At 45.6% G+C, this 22413-nt stretch overlaps 1 protein-coding gene across 1 annotated transcript in view; it reads right to left on the reverse strand.

Moving 5' to 3' along the window:
- Positions 1 to 220: 220 nt before the first annotated feature.
- Positions 221 to 22413, reverse strand: part of TNFAIP1 (TNF alpha induced protein 1) — a 71531-nt gene continuing 49338 nt past the window's right edge. The window contains exons 5-7 of the mRNA XM_078679299.1: positions 10407 to 10459; positions 7727 to 7922; positions 221 to 2718 (exon numbers count right to left, since the gene is read on the reverse strand). Coding sequence (XP_078535425.1) covers positions 2482 to 2718; positions 7727 to 7922; positions 10407 to 10459 — 486 coding nt within the window. The 3' untranslated portion in view covers positions 221 to 2481. The remainder of the gene's footprint in view (positions 2719 to 7726; positions 7923 to 10406; positions 10460 to 22413) is intronic.

Consider the following 22413-nt stretch of genomic DNA (forward strand, 5'->3'; position numbering starts at 1 on the left):
TTTTCTTTTTTAGGATACAAGCAGTTACAAATACAGGGATTCAAGTTTTAACTTACTGCAAACTTTTCTTTTATGTTAGCAAAGTCTCTACAAATGCATAAACTCAAACAGAGCACTGAAATTGGGACAAGAGGTTCACAGGGGTTAACAGAAGCAGCTCCTCACAAACAGTAAGCCTGAAGGGTAAGGCGGTCCACAAACATTGAAAAGACAACTCTGCTATTGTTGCAGTTATCAATCTTTACTAAAATGGAGTATTAACAGCATGAAGAGTGCCAGCATGCACTGCACGAGCTGCACATCCCCTTAGTGGGGAACCAACCCATTATGAAGTGGTTTATCCCTAACATTAGTGTTGAAATCTACAGCTAGAGTTCTAGGGGCCTGCCATGATCTTCAGGACTTCAACTTATTTTCCCTAGGAGTCCCTCTGGTAAAATATTGATGCAAAGACAATGAAGGGGTAGAACATAGATATGTTTTTAGCAAATAACACAATCCCAGGCTTTCTTCTGGCCAGGGGCGGAAGAGATGAAATGTACGCAGTGTGTTACGTTCCAGGCATTCGGGGGGCGGGGGCAGCCTAATCTTACCGAAAGCACTTTAAAGGTTCCTTCTTTGATTTGGTGTCTACATTTGCTATTCCAAGACTCCACACTTCTGAAGCATGTACAGTGCCAGGCACATGAGGGGTGTACTAAGCGTGCGCAGCCTAGAAAAAGAAACCCATTAGACCCAACCATTGCACTCTGTGGGAGTGGATGCACGGGTTCTCATGTATCCCAGGAGGAAACCCCAAAAAGTGAAGGCCCCCCAGGCCACCCTCTATATAGGGAGGAGGTTTGTTTGCACAGGAAATGATATGGCAGTGGGCATGTAGCTCCATAGGGCAGCCTGCTTTTGGCCCTCGAAAGGTGGAAGGGGAGGGTCACGAGGAGCACGACAGTCTATAACTCAAGTATCAGAGCGTGGCACAATTAGAAAAATTAAGAATGGCAGTAGGAACACCAGTTACTTGTGTGAAGCTTGCATGTTCTTCTGTGCATGCACCGTTTCAGTTAGCACACAATTAGAACATACTATTTGCTCAAAAGAGAAGTGAACACTTTCTTTCTGCCACTGGCACACGCTGTTCTGATCCAAGGGCACTTCTGCCCTACAATTTGCTCCTTGTTATGTTACTCAAAGCCCATTGAATACTGGCTCAAACCAGTAATCGCCCTCCTCAAGCATACTTTGGCATTCAAAGCATTTACAAATCTGGTGTCTTACTGTGCCCCATTTGTCTCTTTCTCACATTGCCTGGTAAAACACGGGAGACATCTCTTATCTCTCTTTCACTATGAATGGTCCACTTAGACAACAGCGATAGCCAAGCACCCTAAAATGTAATTTCAAGTAACCATGATTGCATTCTGACCCTAATCGAGATGATGCACAGCAGGTGAATCTCAAATAGTTCTTTGCTGCCCAAATGTAGTCTCGAGTCTTCTAACCGTGGCTGGAGTGGGCTCTGGGCAGGTGCTCACTCCTTGCACTTGCATTCCTGTGTACACGACAAGCGTCAAGGACACAAGGGGCAGTGAACCAACACCCAAGGCAACAGACTAGTACTTAGAAGGCAGAAACTGCCCAGAAAGCGTTTAGCGGGCAGCTGAGGAAACTACAATGCAACCTACTTTGGCTGTTTTTCAGCTTTTGTAGTTTAATCAAGTAAATAAATGACATCAAACGTAGGTATTTCTGCTGGATAATGCCTTGGTAGGATTAGGCCCAAATACAAAGATGCTCAGTTGGGCATCACCAACTAATGTCCTGTACTATGCTCATTATTACAGCAGTAGAGAGTATACAACCGATGTGAATATTTTGCAATAGTAAACAATTTTGCACATTCTGGAAGACTGGTTTAAATATTAGTGTTATGCATTCGCAAAACTAGCCAAAGGAGCCCAGTCAAGTCTTTGCAGCTTCAGGGTCTATTCTCCAACAGGTTTTCACAAAATGTCTACTTATGAACGCTGCCTTCAGTTTGTTCGCTTGGAGCTCCCCATTTGAGAGAGGATTGTACGGTGTAGTCCCCTTTGCCCCAATCAATGTCAATAGCAGTCTCCCCTGTGGCGGATCAACATCGAGGTGAACATTGATAGTCGCTGCAAGATTGTTCGAAGGCATCAAAAGGCACCTGTGTTCATGATCTTAATCATTAAAAGCAGTCCCATCAGCAAGGACTTTGGCCAATGGACCAAGTTAATTAGATGGTTCCAGGCACAGGCAGCAGTTACTTTGCTGGCCTCAGAGGTACCACCCCAATGCAGGAGAGGATGCAACTGAATACCAGAAAGCACCAAAAAGACTCGGATTTGGCACAAAGTCTGAAAGCTACCAAAAATCAGCCTTAGTGTTCTAAAACAGATTGTGCATAGGTGATTTCACCTCCTCTAAAATAAAACAGCTCAAGGAAAAAAAAGCCAGTGCCGGTTAGTCTCTATGGGCAGACTGGTGACTGAGTTGTCTGTCATCGTATGTGCTGTATCTCTTCACGTGGATCCGGCGCACCCGGTCTCGCATTTCCAGCCCTTCGTCCTCCTCGCTATGCGATGCCTGGCTTCGACTGCGGCTGGTAGCCTCCAGTAGGGAGTTATCTGGTACTCGAGGACTCTCGTACAGCAGAACGTTCAGTGTTTCCTCATAGATTCGAGCTTCAGGAAACTCCACCTGGGGGTGACAAGACAGCATATTTCATGTTCTATTTATTTTAGATGTTTAATTAAACTCAAACCAAGCCTCAAGTTCATTGGAGCATGTTACAAAAAAAAAAAACAGGAGAAATAAATCCTTTCACCAACAATTTCACAAACAATAAAAAATAATTGATAGTTAAAAAGAATTTTGGAACATTTGTTTTAGAGCGTAGAGTGTAATACTGAGCAGAAACATTGTACACTTTAACTTTCGTTTTAAATATATTTATAAATATTCAATTATTTCAAAGATCTAAGAAAATATGGACCAACAGATACCAGAAATAGTAGGAGCCAATAGTGAAGGCTAAGGTAGAAGAGACACCATTATTCTTACCAGTAAAATGTAAAGCTTTCTAGCACAAACTCTGAAGGGCACAATCTATGTCTACATGGGTCAGGTCTAAAGGGGACATGGAAAATACAGGTAAAGGCAGGAGGCCATTTTGAAAGGTGAGAATAACCAGGGGGCCGGCCACACGCTTGATCCCGTCTTCTCATCCAGCAAGCACATCACCTTCAGCCACTCCACCGGACTCCATTGGACAGACCACAGCTGCGTCCACTTCAGCTTCAGCAGAACCACGACCCACCACCACCCGCAACAGGTTCCTCGCTGGAGCAAGATCACCACCGACCAGCTCACCACCTCCCTCAGCCAGAACCCACCCGCCAGCAAAACGGACCCCAACGAAGCAGCCCGCAACTTCACGCAGTGGCTGACCGCCTGCGCCGACGACCTCGCACCACTGAAGAATCCTCCCAGCAGACCCAGAAGCAAGAAGGCCTCCTGGTTCACCAACGAACTCAAGGACTCCAAGAAGAACTGCCGCACCCTCGAGAAAGCCTGGCTCCTCGACCAGACCACTGACAACATGACCGCCCTCAAACACGCCACCCGCAAGCACCACCAGCTTATCCGCACCACCAAGAAGAAATCACTGAAGGAACGACTGGACAACTACGCCCACGACAGCAAGGAACTCTTCAGCATCGTCAAGGAGTTCTCCAACCCCAGCACCGGCAACAACGACATCACTCCTTCACAAGATCTCTGCAACTCTCTCGCCTCGTTCTTCCACCGCAAGATCGCCGACATCCACAACAGCTTCGGCGCACCACCCACGCACCCAACCATAGAACCAACGGCCCCCACCGCCACCCTCCGAACCTGGACCACGGTGACCACCGAAGACACAGCCTGCACGATGGACACCATCCACTCCGGATCTCCAACCGACCCCTGCCCCCACCACGTCTTCAACAAGGCCGACTCCACCATCGCACCCCAACTCCGGAACATCATCAACACCTCCTTCAACACCGCCACCTTCCCGGACAGCTGGAAGCATGCCGAGCTCAGCGCCCTACTGAAGAAACCAACAGCGGACCCCACCGACCTCAAGAACTTCCGCCCCATCTCGCTCCTCCCTTTTCCTGCCAAAGTCATCGAGAAGATCGTCAACAGACAGCATGCCGCCTTCCTCGAGACGAACTGATCCCTCGACCCCTCACAGTCCGGTTTCAGAGCCAACCACAGCACCGAGACCGCCCTCATCGCAGCCACCGACGACATCCGAGCCCTGCTCGACAATGGGGAAACAGCGGCACTCATCCTCCTGGACCTCTCGGCAGCGTTCGACACTGTCTGCCACCGCACCCTAGTTCAACGCCTCAACAACATCGGCATCCAAGAGAAGGCACTGGAGTGGATCATCTCATTCCTCGCCGGAAGAACACAGAGAGTCCGCCTCCCCCCGTTTCGATCCGAGGCCACCGAAGTCATCTGCGGCGTTCCGCAAGGATCATCACTCAGCCCCACCCTCTTCAACGTCTACATGAGATCTCTTGCAACCATCGCACGCCAACACAACCTCAACTTCATCACCTACGCCGACGACACCCAGCTGATCCTCTCCCTCACTAGAGACCCCAACACCGCCAGAACCAGCCTACACGAAGGGATGAAAGACGTCGCCGAGTGGATGAAGAACAGCCGCCTGAAACTGAACTCGGACAAGACGGAAGTCCTCATCCTGGGACCATCGCCCTCCGCCTGGGACGACTCCTGGTGGCCCCCCGCCCTGGGCAGCGCACCCAAGCCAACAGACCACGCACGCAACCTGGGCTTCATCCTGGATTCCTCCCTCTCGATGACCAGACAAGTCAACGCCGTCTCATCATGCTTTCACACCCTTCGCATGCTCCGCAAGATCTTCCGATGGATCCCGACCGAAACCAGGAAGACGGTCACCCAGGCACTCGTCACCAGCCGACTGGACTACGGAAACACGCTCTACGCCGGAACCACAGCCAAGCTAGAGAAAAGACTCCAACGCATCCAGAACGCCTCCGCCCGACTCATCCTGGACATCCCCCGACGCAGCCACATCTCCGGCCACCTGAGGGACCGGCACTGGCTCCCCTTCAACAAGAGGATCACCTTCAGGCTCCTCACCCACGCACACAAGTCTCTCCACGACCTGGGCCCCAAGAACCTCAACGACCGCCTGACATTCTACACGCCCACCCGCCAGCTACGATTTACTAGCCTCGCCCTCGCCGCCGTGCCACGCATCCGAAGAGCCACCGCCGGAGGCAGATCCTTCTCCTACCTGGCGGCCAAGACATGGAACTCCCTCCCCATCCACCTTCGGCTGACCCAGGACCACCTCGCCTTCAGGAGACAACTCAAGACCTGGCTGTTCGAGCAGTAACGGACCCCCTCCCCCGAGCACCTTGAGACCCTTCCGGGTGAGTAGTGCGCTATACAAGTGTTATGATTGATGATTGATTGATTGGGATTAGGTAAAAAAAGATGTTAGATGCCAAACGATCAGGACAGTTTAAGACCTTATCTGAATCCAGATAGAAAGCATACAGACAGGGAATGTGCTTCAAAATATATCTTGTGCAGACTTTCCACATTTTGAAACTAGTACCCAATCAGGAAAATAAAAATAGGGACGCCCAAGATACAGTGACAGGCTGACATATGGGCTGATACAATCGTAGGCAGATAACTCAATGAAAATCAGGACAACGAACAAGAAGAGATTGTCCCCAGGAAAGGAGGCAATAGCATAAAATACCTACAAATATGCAATTCACAAACGAGGAGCCTCCCTCAGTGTGCCCCTTCGCTTCGGCAGATGTGATGCGACAGCCGTTTGAGAAGAATGAACACTGATTTGGTTTGCCAGCCTTGCGTTGAAAATAGCAATCACCACCCCCATATAAACATTCGTAATCATCATCCTCGTATTAAAAACGGCAACTGCTATCCTCATGTTAAAAATTGCAACCGCCATCTGCATATTAAATATGGCAGTCGCCATCCTCACATTAAATATGGAAATCACCATCCTCATTCAAAAAGAGCATTCCGAATCCAGATAAATGTAACTTAATGCCATGGTGGAATGTTACCATTATAGCAACTAGACACCTACGATCCACCGCCCTCTTCCTTGGAGACACCCTGGAATCCGCCGAGGCAGCAGCGGAGGACACATCTTCTCACACTTGGCAGCCAAAGATGGGAACAACCTTCCCCTGCACATCAAAAACACCTCATCACTCTGGGAATTCAGGAAAGGACTCAAGACCTGGCTGTTTGACTGAACAGAGCGCCACGAAGCACCTAGCAGCACCAGCGCCTTGAGACCATCACGGGTGATTTGCCACGCTTTATAAATGACCGATTGATTGATTAGAAAGTATAGAAAATAGAATTCCAAGATGCACTAATGCCTATTCAAGTACCTGTGCAGCAACAAGTAATGGCAAAGCCAATACCAGCAAGTGGTGGATGGCGGGACATCTTATTTGTTGTGCCCAGGTTCCATTTGGCCGGGTCAAGGGCAAACATTTAGACTTTAAACCCGACAATCCCCATCAGATCTTAAAATTTGCCAAGGCGTAAATCTCATCTCACTGAAAGAGAGCGCAACACAACGCATCTATTTTCTTTCAATAAAGAATGGAGTAGATCACAAATTAAACACACAGATGCAGTTTTCATTTCAGTAACACACAGAGGAGTGTGTCTACTACAGGAGCACTAATAAAGGGCCAATGTATAAATGTAAAGAGGATCTACTGTTTATATCTTTATGATTCAGCTGTAATCGTTTCACATCAAATCACGGCTTCACTCTCTACTATTCATACAAGGATTTTCATACAAAACATGTAGCAGGAACATGCTTTTGAAAAACTAACTGGATGCTTTGCCATTGACAAACTTGTACAAATTTCTTAAATTCAGAAGTTCAGGAGATTGTTTCAGGGGCAAAGATTTTCTCTGTTGGAGAAACATTTCTGGTGAAATTATAATCTTGAATACCTGCACCTTAAATACACACCTATGAAAAAAAGTCTTTTCAAAGATCTTTTGTTACTAGATAGGTTAATACGACGACTCCTGACTATGTTATGTCCTATTCCGTTCATGTACTTCAAATGTTAAATGTAAAATATTCTCCTCCTGATTAACTAGGCCGCATTTTGACAAATAAACTTTGTACTTGTGTGCTTGAAGGCTGCTTCGGTGTATAAAACCATTTGTCTATTTACTCATACAATCCATAACATGCATATGAAATGCAGGAAGCTGGTCAGGTCAGGTGGCTATTTTGAAAAAGAGGCATCCTGTTTTGTTTTTTGTAGAGTTTATAGTTTGCTGATAAGTATTGTGGCATATCGAGATAACACTTATCATCCTCACCTAAAATTACATGGCACAACAGACAGAAAGAGAGTATAAACATTGAAATTTCAATCTGCAAGGGCCAAAATGATCAACACCTGAAAAGGGGCCGGCTCACGTATGCCGGCACTTCTATCTAGACTTACATAAATTGGGTACCTCTGAAAAAGATGCATCCTCGGACCACAGCGTTGGTGTGAAAAGGAAGTGCTACACTGATGCCAAGCACACACATGCTGGCTCATCCCGCTGTCCTGCTGGTAGCCCTTACCTTAGTTTGCTTCTTTTCAGTGGCGTAGACGATGGACGTGCAGCAGACCTCGGCCAGTTTCCTCGCCTGTCCATAGAACGACCAGCAGCAGATCTCATCCCCAATCACATCCTTAATGAACAGAACTCGCCCATTGAAGCGCAAGGAAAGCTTGTCGAAGAGCTCAATGTTCTTTAGCAAATGATCATCAGAGTTGCTTTAACACAAGAAAGAAAAGGAACATCAGGGGTATCGAAGAGCTGCTAGAGTCAATGCAGGCTCACGTGTCAAGGAACCACTGAAAATGGTCAGCCCTTCTGAACGCACCCTTCATACCCACCCACCATGGTGCTGCTTTGTAAGAGGGAAATCAGTTTGGGGGAAAAGTAGAGGAATGCAGACATATCCACAGACTTACAGACTAAATGATCTATGACAAAATGTGGTAAATCGTTTTATTCAATGGTAACTGCACCATAGAAAGGGTCAACAGAGTTTAGGGTGAACAACAGGCCTGGAAAGGTGTTCAGTTGCATCAGGAAAAATACCTGCCCTGTGGTCAGAGATCCCAAAGACATCTGTTAATTCCAAACCTAGCCTCTCACCATCACTTTGCCAGAGTGGACCAAGATATCATTTGTGGATCAACATCTACAGTGTATAAATCTTAAATACCATAACAATGTTGTGACGTCAATGCTCCCATTTTGAGGTTGTGTTTATTTTAACAAAGTACTTTTAGTTGTTAATGGTCAATGCTCCCATTTTGAGGTTGTGTTTATTTTAACAAAGTACTTTTAGTTGTTAATGGTATGTGCAATCTACCTGGTGAGAGAGTGTCAGGCTCAGCGTACTAAAAGTAAAGTTGGACAATGCAAAAAATCAGATTGGCTGCACACTAGTTTAATGTAGAAAGTGCTGTCAGCAACATTAAAAAGACATACGGTTATTCACTGGAGAACAGTGTGGAGTTGGAAACAGGAGAAGACCAGAGAGAGCTGAAGTCAACAAAAGAAGAAAAAGAATGAAACGTTTAGAACTACAGACCACACTCACAATCTCAGTGGTAGGGAAGCAAAAACAACAAATATATATCACTAATGAGAGGAATATCTGAAGGCTATTGGATACAGGAATCCACAGAAGACTTGTTTCACTATGAAGATCAGGAAGAATGTTGGGACGGGGTGAAGGGGCCAGCAGACATCTTGTTGAGGTCCTTCATTACCACTAAAAGATAATGTGCTAAGGGAGAAAGGACATGAAAGGAAACACTGCAGCTGTAACGTAAGGAATGTCTTTATAGAGATAGTATTAAATACGTAGGACTGTCTTCCACCAGTGGTGGGTGCAAACTTAGTTGCAGAAATTAGGACGGGTTTGAACAAACGTGTTCTATCTTTAATTCTTCTCTGAAGAATAGGTTGGTGGCACTGCATTGGTCTGTGGAGTGTGGGATAGAAGAGGAAAGCAGGCTGTTGACGCAGTGCTCAATTGTATCGAAGAGTGGCTACATTTATAGTGTTAGTATAGCACTTTAATTTAGCTACTGTAAGATGCGTTCTGCGTGTTGCGCAGACGGACTTCCTACTGGGAGGTCATGAGGAGTCCTGTATTTATTCCATTTCAATTCCTGTCTGTGGATGGAGTGTTTATTGTCCAAGTGGTGTTCAACGTACCAGAGTGGAGAAGGATTTGGCTTGCACTCCTATGTTTTAGTTGGAGTGTGGATGTTCCTGTAGTGTTCAAATCTAAAGGGTGTTTGAAGTGGAGTTTGTAGGATGAGATATGTATTCATGCCTTATGTTTGGTTTGTCGATGGAGACATTTTTGAAGTGTCTGATGGTATGGTGTTCGCTTGAGTTAACTTCGGTTTGATGATAGAACACTGATCAGGGAGGCAGTGATGGCGAGATCGTCTATTCAGGCTAGGCATTTGAGTGGTTTGCATTTACTTGTGTGTAATGTTGAGAAGACTAGGTCGAGAAGATGGCCTGCTTTCTGTACTTATTGGGTATAGTGCTGTAACACAATGAGTGTTATTGATAAGGTTGAGACGGGTGTCTTTTTTAATCCTGACTCGTCATACAATGTATATCTCGGACAGTCTCTATACTATGCACCTAAGGTATTTCTCTGATGGCTTCTAGTTAGTAAACCATGTTAGTCTCCAGTGGTCGATGCTCAGCATAGAATGAATATCATTGATTGTCTCCTACTGGGAGCATAATACACTACTCTGATGGCCCATATTGTACATACAATTCACATTTCCAGTGGTCTGTACACCACATAAGATATAGTGCATCTCTGATGGCCTATACATGCAATAAAATATACACCATCCACAGACTGAAATATACAATGTACATGTCTAATGGTATACACTGGGCTTACCACTTATGTCACATATGATCTTGACAGGACATAAAATATACATCCTCTCTGATGATCTCGGATTGTGCCCAAGATGCCAATTTTTGATATTTTATGACAGGAATAGTGCACATCGCTGGTGTGTGATAGCATTCCATTTGGCATCAAATACACATTACAAACAATCAATACTAGGCAAACTGGTGATCTATGAAGAGCACTCTACAAAGTTCATGCCTTTACTGTGCACAGAAATAATAGTTCTGAAGTAGCGAGAACAACCCTGGGTTGCTGATTACATGCAACTTTAATATGGGATACATACCTAGTGTAGGAATATTTATTGTTGCTCCTATTATACAGTAACTTAACCACAGGCTGTGAGAGAAAAAAACGAGAAAGTAAGTGAGGACTTTTATAAGGAAAATTATTTGTAGTCAGTTTCAGACTGGTCAACATGTCAGCAGTTCCTGATTCACACAAATTCCTGGATAAATTCTGGCTGGTACTTTATCAGTCCCAGATTATTGTTAGGACCTGGATTTAGATAGGCTTACAACACAAAGGGTTCCAAATGCTAGCTAGAAGCAGAAACTTCAAGGTCTTTCTTTTACTTTATCAAAGACAAGTACTGGCTAATACTGGGCTTCAGTTTGCCTATACTATGCCTCCCACAGCTAACTACTGAGGATTCCTCCCTCCTTTCATGAGTCCAACACCATCCAAGGTAAAAGCTGTAAGGCCTAGAACCCGCCCCTATATGGAGCTGCAAGGCATTTGGATACCTTACATTTTATGCTATATTAAATTGATTTGCCTCTCAGGAAATCAGCTATTAGTACGTCCTTGCAGTGCTGTATGACTTTGGATGCCTGCCTGCCACAATTCCAATGACTAGGTCAGAGGAGTCTTATTTTACTTAAAGAAGTAAACCACCATAGCTAAACTCCCCTCCATTCCTTTGAAGGCTTCTGCTTGAAGAAGTATTGACTTAGGATCTGATGCACGCCAGTTAAGGTCACAATACACCCGATACAGTGGTCAGCTACCTCTTCCTACAGGTCTCAATGCTGAGCTATCAGAGCTTGTTAAACACCAATGCTCCAAAAAAAACACAAATTGTTGTGAAGTGTCATAGCCAAAACATAAAATAAAACAGAACATCATATATACAGGGCAGCCTACTTCACAGTAGGCTGTGGAAAGCCAATATAAGTTGAGACTGCAGGTCTACAAGATGCAAATAACACAGCTAAATAATCAACGTTTTCCAGGTCAGTGTGCATACAAAGAAGTTAACTAACGACAAATCATGTACTCTGGGCTTGCTGTTGCTCAAGTCACCACATGCTAGGAAATTCTGGTAGGTAATGCAGCTAATGCCACAAACCTGCACTAAGGAAGGTATACATCAAAAACAACAGATCCCCTTAAAAATGGTATCAATGTTGCAAGGGATGACAAGTACTCATTGGGCACTCGGTGCACGGCTCACCATCTGTGATCATATCTGTAGAGTACAGCACCCAATGTGCCAGCAGTGTTCACTGAGTATTTGGTCATCAGAGAAACCCAATAGTAACCTATGTGTCTGTTCATCAGGCAACAAAGAAAAAAGATTTCATTTTTACAGGACCTAATTCCATGCTTAGGCTGTGTAAGACACCTCCTTGACCTGAACGCTAAGGAAAATGCTACTTACCAGTATGCATCTGTTCTTGGCATGTAGAGCTGCAGAGTTACACACTGTGCATAGATTGCCACTTAGTGTTGGGCCCGGATGTTTGCAGTTGGTTGTTGTCCTGAAAAGTTCTTTGGAAGTCACGAGATAGAGGACTCCTCCTTTGGACCATATTGCGCATGGGCATCGGCTCCATCCTCAGATTGTTTTTCGCCATTAGGCAAATGATGGAGCTTTGCAAGAAAAGGAAGGATGTCCATGTAATCTATATCTTATTAAATAATACTGGAACAGACAAGGGTAGCCGGGGAGGCGGGTGGGTGTGTGTTACTCTGCAGCTCTACATGCCAAGTACAGATGCATACTGGTAAGTAGCATTTTCCGGACCGTTCAGGCATATGAGCTGCAGATTACACACTGTGCATAGATTGTATAGCAGTACCCACTCTTAGCGGCGACCACCCCTATCTGTTGCAGTAGTTTGAAATAATGTTTTGAGAACAGCCTGGCCCACATTAGCTTGTTGTTTGGTTTGCACATCTACACAATAGTGTTTTGTGAATGTGTGCAGATGTCATCTAGGGGAATGTTCCCTAAAAATGCCACTGAAGCCCCTATTTTTCATGTAGAGTGGGCTTTAGAAGGAACAGATAATGTACGTTTAGCTTTGTGGTAACAAATCTGTATGCTTTTGACAGTCCATCTAGCTATCCCAGATTCTCAAATGAGATTGCCTTTGTGTGGTGGCGAGAAAGACACAAAAAGTTGTTTTGTCTTACGAAAAGGTTGTGTTCTCTCGATAAAATATAGCAATACTCTTTTGATATCTAGGGTATGAAGAGCTCTTTCTGCTTCTGTCTGTGGCTGAAAGAAGAAAATAGGCAGTTCCACAGATTGGTTGAGGTGGAAGGGAGTAATGACTTTGGGCAGGAATTTCAGATTAGTGCGTAGAACAACCTTATTATGATGCATTTGCAAGAAGGGTTCTTGAATGGTTAATGCTTGTAGTTCACTAACTCTTCGCAGAGAAGTTATAGCTACTAGGAACGCAACCTTCCATGTTAAAAATTGTAGTTCACATTTATGTAATGGTTCGAAGGGAGGTCCCATTAGCCGCGTGAGAACAATGTTTAAATTCCACACAGGTGAAGGTGGTACTATGGGAGGAATTATTCTCTTAAGGCCTTCCATAAAGGCTTTAATAGCAGTCACTCTGAACAGAGATAGATGCTGTCTGTTTTGCAGATATGCTGCTATTGCAGCCAGATCCAGTCTAATAGACGTGTAGGCTAAGTTACATCTTTGGAGATGCAGTACGTATCCTATGGTGTGTTGAATAGACACGTCTAGGGGATTAATATTGTTGTGACAATATATTACAAAGCGTTTCCACTTAGCTGCATAACATGCTCTAGTGGTTGGATGTCTAGCTTCTTTTATGACATTCATGCAGTCTGTAGGAATGTTAAGATATCCAAATTCTAGGATTGCAGGAGCCAGTTCGCAAGGTTGAGTGAGCTGGGTCCGGGTGCCCGATCTCTCCACGGTTCTTTGTAAAAAGGTGTGGAGACAGGTATAATTTTTGGTGCGGTACTACAGACAGTTGTAGCAGTGTGGTGTACCACGGCTGTCTGGCCCAAGTTGGAGCAACTAGGATGGGGGTTAGAGAATGCTGCTGTAGATTGTGTACTACTAGTGGCATGAGTGGTAGAGGTGGAGGTGGAGGTGGAAAAGCGTACGCAAATTTGTTTGACCAGTTCATCCATATCGCTTTGCCTTAGGACAGTGGGTGTGGATATCTGGCGTCGAAGCTTGGGCATTTGGCGTTTTCGGGGTTGGTAAATCGGTCTATCCGAGGTTGTCCCCACATCTGAAAGAATGGTTGAAGATCTTGCATATGAAGTTCCCACTCGTAGGTCTGTTGTGTCTGACTACTTAACAGATCCGCTATGGTATTTTGTACTCCTGGAACATGCTGGGCTAAAAGGAACATGTTTTGAGGTATAGCCCACCGCCATATGTCTTATGCTAATTGAGAGAGTTGCAGGGAGTGTATTCCGCCTTGTTTCTGTATGTAATACATGGCTGTCATGTTGTCCGTGCGGTCTAACACAGCTTTGTTTGATATTTGCTTTTGGAAAGCTTTTAGTGCTAGGAATATAGCTAGTAACTCCAGATGATTTTTGTGGAGTAGCTTTTGTTGCGGTGTCCATCTGCCTTGCATGGTGTGTTGCAGTAGCTGCAGCCAGAGAGCGATGCGTCCGCTGTCAAGATTATCTGAGGAACTGGCTCTAGGAATGGTCGTCCCTTGGAAAGGTTTTTGGTGTTCCACCACTGCAGAGAGCGATGAATCCGACCGTCTACCAACACTAGGTCTGTTAATTGACCTTGAGCCTGGTTCAATTGACGTGATAGGCACTCTTGTAGAGGGCGCATTTGAAGTCTCGCATGGGGCACTATGAAAATGCAAGAGGCCATCATCCCTATGAGTTGCATGAACACTCGTGCTGGAAGGGAGTGTTGTGGCTGAAACTTTGAGAGAAGAGTTTGCATGCTGGCTATCCTTACTGGAGTGGGATAAGCTAGCGCTGTTGAGGTGTTTACTGTAGCACCGAGGTACTGTTGTACTTTGGATGGTTGCAGATGAGACTTGGTGTGGTTTATTGTGAACCCCAAGTTGTGGAGCAGTTGGATCATGGCATGAGTGTGTTCCACACACTGGTTGTATGAGCTGGCTTTTATGAGCCAGTCGTCGAGGTACGGGAAGACATGGATGTGCTGTCTTCGTAAATGTGCTGCCACTACTGCTAGGCACTTGGTGAATACTCTTGGTGCTGTTGTGATTCCAAATGGGAGTACTTTGAATTGATAGTGCTGCCCATCTATTACAAATCTGAGATACTTCCTGTGAGCCTTGTGAATGTGGAAGTATGCCTCCTTGAGATCTAGAGTAGCAAGGAAGTCGTTTTGTAACAGGAGAGGAAGGACTTGTTGGTGTCACCATGTGAAAATGGTCTGCCTGTATGTATAGGTTTAGCGGTCTTAGGTCCAGAATAGGCCTTAGTGAGCCGTCCTTCTTTGGGATGAGAAAATATAGGGAGTAAACCCCTTTGTTTTGTTGGTGCAGAGGAACTAGTTCTATTACACTTTTTTTTGCAGAGATATTACTTCTTGCTTTAACAGTGATAGATGTTTTTGTGACATTGGACGCTGTTTGGGTGGTATGTTTGGGGGGGTAGATGTTAGTTCTAGACAGTAACCTGACTGAATAATTTGTCGCACCCACCTGTCTGATGTGATGTTGGTCCAGTCAGGAAGGAATTGCTGCAGTCTTCCCCCCACAGGAGTGGAATGTTGTGGGGGGAAGGGGAGGAAAGTCATTGGGTAGGGGTGGAGGCAGAGCGGGAGTTGTTGGTTTTGCCTCTGCCTTTGTTGTTGTTACCCCTGTAACTCCCTCTCTGGTAGCCCTTAGTGTATGTGGATTGGCTAGGGGTTTTGTAGGAAGTGGAGGGGCTTTCGGAGGAGCAGCCTCTTGTGTTGCCTCTATATGATGAGCGATGAAAAGAACGTCTAGGAGCTTGCTGCTGCAAGGCTCCCATAGATTTTGCTGTGTTTGTGGCTTTTTTCATTTTCTCTAAAGACACATGGACATTAGGGCCAAATAAATGTGTCACCAAATGGCTGCCAGTCAGAATAACTTTATTCGGCTTATTCAAAAGCCATACAAAGAAAGAAAGATAAAATACATTTCACACAAGATAGAATTTTCCTATTTACACAAAAAAACATTTAATGAATGGCGATATAACCAGCAGTTAAAAAGCGTAACATTTGCACATAGGTTTAAATGGCAAAGGACATTTGATCTAAAACTAATCTTGACAGACAGCTTTCACCCTTGAAGCGGCTACCAGAAAGTTAGCAATGCAGAAAGTAACGTGGGGATTAGGTAATAAATGTAGATAGAGCAAAGCCGGTCTCACTTGGGTAAAGCCGGCCTTTTTAAGTATAGGCAACAAATATTTTTTCCTTGGCTCTGAGTACAACCCACAAAACATGACAAAATGCATCATGTCTTGCACTGAAAACTGGTCGCAGCTACAGGGCGGAGCTAATTCTGGCTTCTGCCAATTTTTAAAAGAGCCTAAACAAAAATGTAACAAATTAAATCTAAATTTTATTAAAAGAAACCTATGGAAGGGAATTGTTACAAAGCCAAGATAGGGTGCAAGTGATAACGAGTTAACCAGTAAACAGTGGTCCCTCACTGCCGGTTTTACCAATTCGCGTTCTTCGCGGCATGCTTCCTTCCTTTCCATAAAGGACTTTTTCACAAAATCAATGTCTTGGATCTTAATGTTCTCAGGGGAGGTAAAAAGCTCCGGACGGCCTAGATCTGAAAATGCCCTGGTCAAATAAGCCAACCAGGGGATCTTGTTGGATTTATCCAGGGACAGCACGTCAGACATGATCTTGTGGTTCAGTGGGAGTTCTTCATTAATCCACATTTTCAACCAAAGGATCAAGGGGGCCATACTCAGCTTATCAGAAAGAAACTGCAGGCCCACTTCTTTATGAATAGAATAAGTTGGGGTCGACTGGGGTACAGAAAGTAGAGTTCTGATAAATCTATTCTCCGCTCTCTGAATTGGTTCTACATTTACATATCCCCACAATGCAGAACCATATAGTGCAATAGCCACAGATTTACTGTTATAGATTTTTAGTATAGCTTCCATGGGCCTAGCCCCTAACCTGCCGGCAAAGCCCAGGAGCGCTGATGATGATCTAATAACAGCCAACCTCTTGGCTCTTACCTGCGGACCCCAGGACCCTTTCTGGTCAAACAATACGCCTAAATAGGGGAATGTAGATACCCTAGAGACCATGTCTCCCCTGCATGTAAATGTTTTGTTTCTCTTCTTGCGACACTCTCGACCCACCACCATTGTGTGTGACTTGGTTACGTTTATCTTAAGATCCAGTTGCTCCATAAACGAACCAAAGGCATTCAAAAGGCACTGGAGGCCAACACCCGTGCGGGCAATCAGCACGGCGTCATCCGCATATAGGAGCGCCGGAATCTTGGTTGCTCCTACACGCGGGACGTCGGCTTCCCGCCCCCCCAGATGTGCGCCCAGCTCATTGATATAGATGGTGAAGAGCAAGGGGGCTAAAATGCAGCCCTGGCGCACCCCCCTTAGTGATCTAAAGGAAGTGGTGCACCTACCCTCGTTAGTTACGCGTACACTTGAGAAGAGATGTTGATGCAGGGTAGCTATAAAGGTGACCAATGCCTCGTCAATACCCATTTCCAACAAGATGGACCACAACTTTGTCCGGTTGTCTAGGTCAAAAGCAGAGGAGAGGTCCATGAATGCAAGATACACAGCCCCCTCCTTGGCCACAGTATATTTGGAGATGAGCAGATGTAAATTAGCGCATTGTTCAATAGTCCCCTTTCTTTCCCTAAAGCCGTATTGAATTTCGGACAACCCACCACAGTTGTCAACATTCTCCCTCAACCTGGTTAAAAGAACTCTACCTAGAATTTTTACTGAGGAGTCCAAAAGGGATATAGGCCTATAGCAGCCTGGATCATCCCGCCGGCCTTTTTTTAAAATAGGGACAATGATAGAGGTGTCCCATGAGGCAGGTGCAGAATTACCATTAACAGCGTTGAACACATTTGCCAAAACTTCAGCCCACAATTTTGGTGAGTACATGAAAAAATCGGCGGGAACTCCGTCAGGGCCGGGTGCCTTATGCTTTGTAGTGGCCAAGATAGCTTTCTCCACCTCATTTCGGTTGAAAAAAATGGGGCGGGTAACTGAGGTTTTCAACGGGACGTCATTAGTCGCGTCAACAGTATCCCCGTAGACATTTTTAAAATGTATCAGCCATTTTTCGTCGGAGACAACACAGTCCATAGATTTGTTGCTGTCATCTGAAAAAAAAGGCTGTTTGATGATCTCCCAGAATTTTTTACTATCTTTCAGGACTGCCACTGAAAGAAGGCTATCCCATGCTTCTTGTTTGATAATATCCTTTCGTTTTTTAACAGCTAGCTTATAGATCTTCCTAAGTCTGGTGATCTCACTTTTTACCCTAGGGGTGTTTTTTAGGGCTGCCAGCAATGATCTATGGGCTTTTGAGCAAGCTGAATCAAACCAGCGCTTATTTCCTGGAGTTCCTTTTTTTGTCTTTGCTAGACGATCCTGTGAAACCTGCCCACATATTCCCTCAAATGCCTCAACGATTTCTCGGCCCTGGGCACAGGGATTCTTGCAAGTCTCAACCTGGTCCTTTATTTTTACAAAGTTTTCTGCATAGAATTTTTCCGGTACCACCTTTGCCCATTTCATGCGTCTACCTTGGTCAGAAGTCGTCAAGGGATGGGCAGGCCTTACTATCAGTGGCGATGGTCCCATATGGCCTCCCCACGATACTTCTAATTCTACCGGATTGTGATCGCTAAAGTGTGATTGTACTGTGCGATAAGAGATAACCCGGCTTAAGGTACCCAAGGATATGAATATGTGGCTGATTGTGGATGGAATTTTGTACCTCAGGTTTAAAACCTGATATACGTAGCCAGGCATGTCTCCGCAAAAGGGTACTGGTATTGATTGACCTTGAGGCAGTATCTGCAGCATCTAGGGAACAACGGATGGAAGTATCAGTAATATTTTTACCTTCTTGTATGAGTTCATTGGCCCCATTTTTATATTTGTCTGGTAGATGCTGCATTATGGACTCCAGTTCATCATAATGTGCCCGGTCATATCTTGCCAACAACGCTTGGGTATATGCAATGCGCCAAATGTTAGCTGCCTGCGACGCTGTTCGTTTACCGGAGGAGTCAAGGAGCTTAGATTCTTTATCTGGTGGTGTGGCCTCACCTGATGTTTGTGAATTAGCACGTTTACATGCATTAGACACTACTAAAGACTCTAGTAGTGCTGGACCTCTAATGTAAACTGGGTCTGTAGGGGCAGCTTTATATTTTTTCTCAATGCGAGGGTTGAGGACCCGAGCCCTGATAGGATCTTTAACAACCTCTGTTGCGTGCTTGATTACACCTTTAAGCATTGGCAAAATGACAGTAGACCTTTGTTATCAAAAGTGTCTAATAGGAAATCTTCCTCCACAGTATCGGTGTGCAAGTCAACCCCATGGCACTGGGCAGCTCTCTGGACTAGTAGGTTAAAACCTATAGTGTCCTCTGGTGGGGGGAAGGTCTGGGAGGATATACATTGTCTTGTGGGACAGGGGTGTTATAATCATCCCATGGATTAGGCGATTGAGGGGGACTATTGGTCCCTGCTGGGTCATGTGTACCCCCACCTGTGTCATCAGAGTCTGTATCCGCATCATCATCATCTGGATTAGTGGATGGAGTAGGTGAATGATGTGGTGGAGGAGGTGTAGGAGGAGGAACAGTATGGGGAGGTGGTGGGGAAGGGACCCTTAATGGAGAGGTTGCAATGTCGCTCGTTTGGAGGAGGAGGAGGTGCCAGAGCCTCTAGTGGTCTCTTCTTGAAGCTAAGAGCTAGCTGGCCAGTCTTAGGATCCTTTACAAGAGTTTTTTTATTAGGATCTAGTGTAAAAAGTTGTTCTGTACAGGGCAGATCCTTCGGCGTCGAAGTTTTCTGTTCCGGAGGTTTTTTCGCCACCGAGTCAGTAGCTGGTCTAGGGTCTTTTGGTTTAGAAGTGTGGCCTTTCGAAATGTCTTTTACCAGAACATGTTTTTTCGGTTCCGGGTGTTTCTTCGGCTCCAAAGCTAGTGAATCGGAGCCTTTGGGTGGTTTTGGTTTCAGCATCGATGAGCCGCTGCCAGTATTCGGCGCCGTGTGCTTAGGTGTCGGAGCAGCAGTCAGCGAGGTTGAGGAAGATGGCTTCTTCTTCGGTGTCGGTATAGGATCGGCACCGGGAATAAGCTGACTCGAGCCAGAGCTGCCTGAAGGCTTAGTAGGCTTCTTTGCCGGGCCCGAAGGCGGGGCGTGGGAAGCAGTCTCTCGGTGTGCACCCGGGCCCGAAGGGGAGGGTGTGACTGAAGCCTTTTTTGAGGGTGTCGAGGAAGGGTTGGGTCGACGGTCTTACTTACGACCCATTGAGCTGGAGTGATGTCCTCGACGTCGGAGTCTTCGGCATCAGAGGAGCTGGCACTTTCTTCAGCGTGCTGGTGTTCTGGCGCGTCAACACCCTCTTCAAAGATGTCATCCGGGATCGAAGCTGACGAGCGAGCCATTGTTCTTCGAGATAGTCGGTCCGAATCGTCTTTTTCGAGCGGAAAGAGGCACAAGCGGAACAGTCTTTGGCCTCGTGCTCGGGTGAGAGGCAAAGGTTGCACACCTCATGTAGATAGGTGTGGGGAAACTTCGACCCACACTGAGGACACTTCTTGAATGGCGTCCTTTCCATGAGCCTGAGAGTAAGGCCTGGGTAGGCCCGAAGGCCTTCGTCGACGACCGGAATCGAAGACTTCGAAGTGGTTAAGAAACGTGTCGATGTGGAGCGCGACCGAAACAATATCGTCGAACTGGGTGAGGATTGCGCGCCGAAGGAAATTCGGTTCCAAAGCGGAGCGCAGGAAACACATCCGAAACCCGATGATGGAAAAAACAATCTGAAGATGGAACCGATGCCCATGTGCAATATGGTCCAAACTAGGAATCACCCATCTCGTCCTGAAAAGTTCTATGGAAGTCACAACAACAAACTGCAAACAATCGGGCCCAACACTAGGTGGCGATCTATGCACAGTGTGTAATCTGCAGCTCATATGCCTCGAACTGATATTTTTGCGCACCTCCAGGATTTTTAAGAAAATGGATATGAAGAAACTCCAGATTCAGCTCTTCAGATTTGATTTTATTGCAGGACCCTCAAAGCATAATGGTCAGAAAGTATGTATGAGGAAGAATATAGAATAATCCTCGAAGTAGAAGAACAGTTATTTCACCCGCAGGGCGATGGAATCTGCTAGTGCATACCCTCATCTAAGGTTCAGTGGCAATGTCTTCGATAATAATCGGAAATGTACTAGGAAGTATGAAATTGGAACATCAGGATTATAGTGAGGCCTTTAAGACTCGGAAAGAGCAAAGGTTTAAGTATGGCTGGTGTAGTTGAGTCTTTAGGATAGTGGGAGGTGTTAGGAATACCAAGCAAGGATTCAAGGGAGAAGTAGGATGTTGGCCTGGGCACAGTTCAGTTCATGGTAACAGAGTATTGCCAGGGATGGAATAGGCAGCTCACACAACTCTTTACAGACATTCAGTGATTCTATCTTTGTTCCTACCATTTGCTGTTAATATTTTCCAGTGCTAGAAGTGCCCAGTAGAACATACTGACAGAGTCACAGTGGCACTAAACCTTTACCCAGCAACAACTTTAGAAAGAAGATGGATTATTCAAAGTGTCCCATAGTCGCCTTGGGCTGTCCTACCCAATGTGTGGCACACACGAGATATGCATAACCATGGTGCAGCTTAGTTTTGCTCCTTGGCATAAATAATTAAATGCCAGGAGGCGTTTTCTCAACATCATGGGACTTGGCAGAGAGATGACGGGTATGAAGTGTGCATCCAGCCACAGCCCAAGCAGACATGTCAATGCAGGCTCTCCGCTCACTACCAACCACAACGTAGGTGGTAAGAGTCAGTTCAAGGGACGATGGAGGGGCCTGAATCTTGCAGGCAGAATCCTGGCCCTTTGGCTGCTGGTTCTTGCCCTGTCCTTGGGTAATGCACTCTACAGCTGGCTGCTCCCTCACAGTTTTCTATGCTGGCACTTCTTTGGATAAGCCCCCGAATTCCCAAACAGTCAAGCAGTACAGCGATTGCAAACATAGATCTGAAGGGACAATACCTAGCCAATGTTCAGGAAACTCGGGAGAAGCAAAGGTCCAATAGAGGTCTTCTCCTTGTTCAGAGCTCACAGCCCACCACATCAGATGTTACTCCATACACATCTTGCAAGTGAGAAAACAAATTGAAGCGGACTGTATTTATTGGACATCACAAGTCACACAGTTGCAAAACAGCAGGGGAATCTCCCAGGGAAGCTACCATGGGTTGCAATATGAAAATAATCCCATCTACCGGGACGGACTCCTGAATGGGGAATCACCGTTTTGTGAATGCCACCTTAATATACATGAATACACATATTCCTACCCTAAATTCAGGGGTACAGGACGGTGAATTTGACAGAGAGTGCGTGTGCGTCCTTCTGCAAGTGATGCAAATAAAATGACAGCCATCATCCTTCAACCTCTCCAAAGTCTGGCAAGGAAGAAGTACCCACTGAACTAAGCACAATAGTGGAATAGCTCTGACCCAGTTAAGTCCAGCACTCTGCAGGAGAAGCTACAGAAATGTGAAGCATGTTTGCTAGTGGTTTTGATGGTGCAAGGGCACTGGGGACAGCAATGTAGAGAAATCTATCATTTGGCTAAATCTGAGCAAGGTGGTACAAGCTGCGAGACTTCAAGGCCTACATTAGTAGATTGGCATAATGAAGGATGCTGGTGATCTAAAAATCAATCACAAAGGATAGGTTGACTTAGTTGGAACTGCTGCTGAATCCACCAAAGTGCATGGGACAGTAGGAGAGGTAAAGAATGAACTGGATATTTTCTGAAGTA

The sequence above is a fragment of the Lissotriton helveticus genome, chromosome 3_1 (genome assembly GCF_964261635.1).
Source record: "Lissotriton helveticus chromosome 3_1, aLisHel1.1, whole genome shotgun sequence".
NCBI lineage: Eukaryota > Metazoa > Chordata > Amphibia > Caudata > Salamandridae > Lissotriton > Lissotriton helveticus.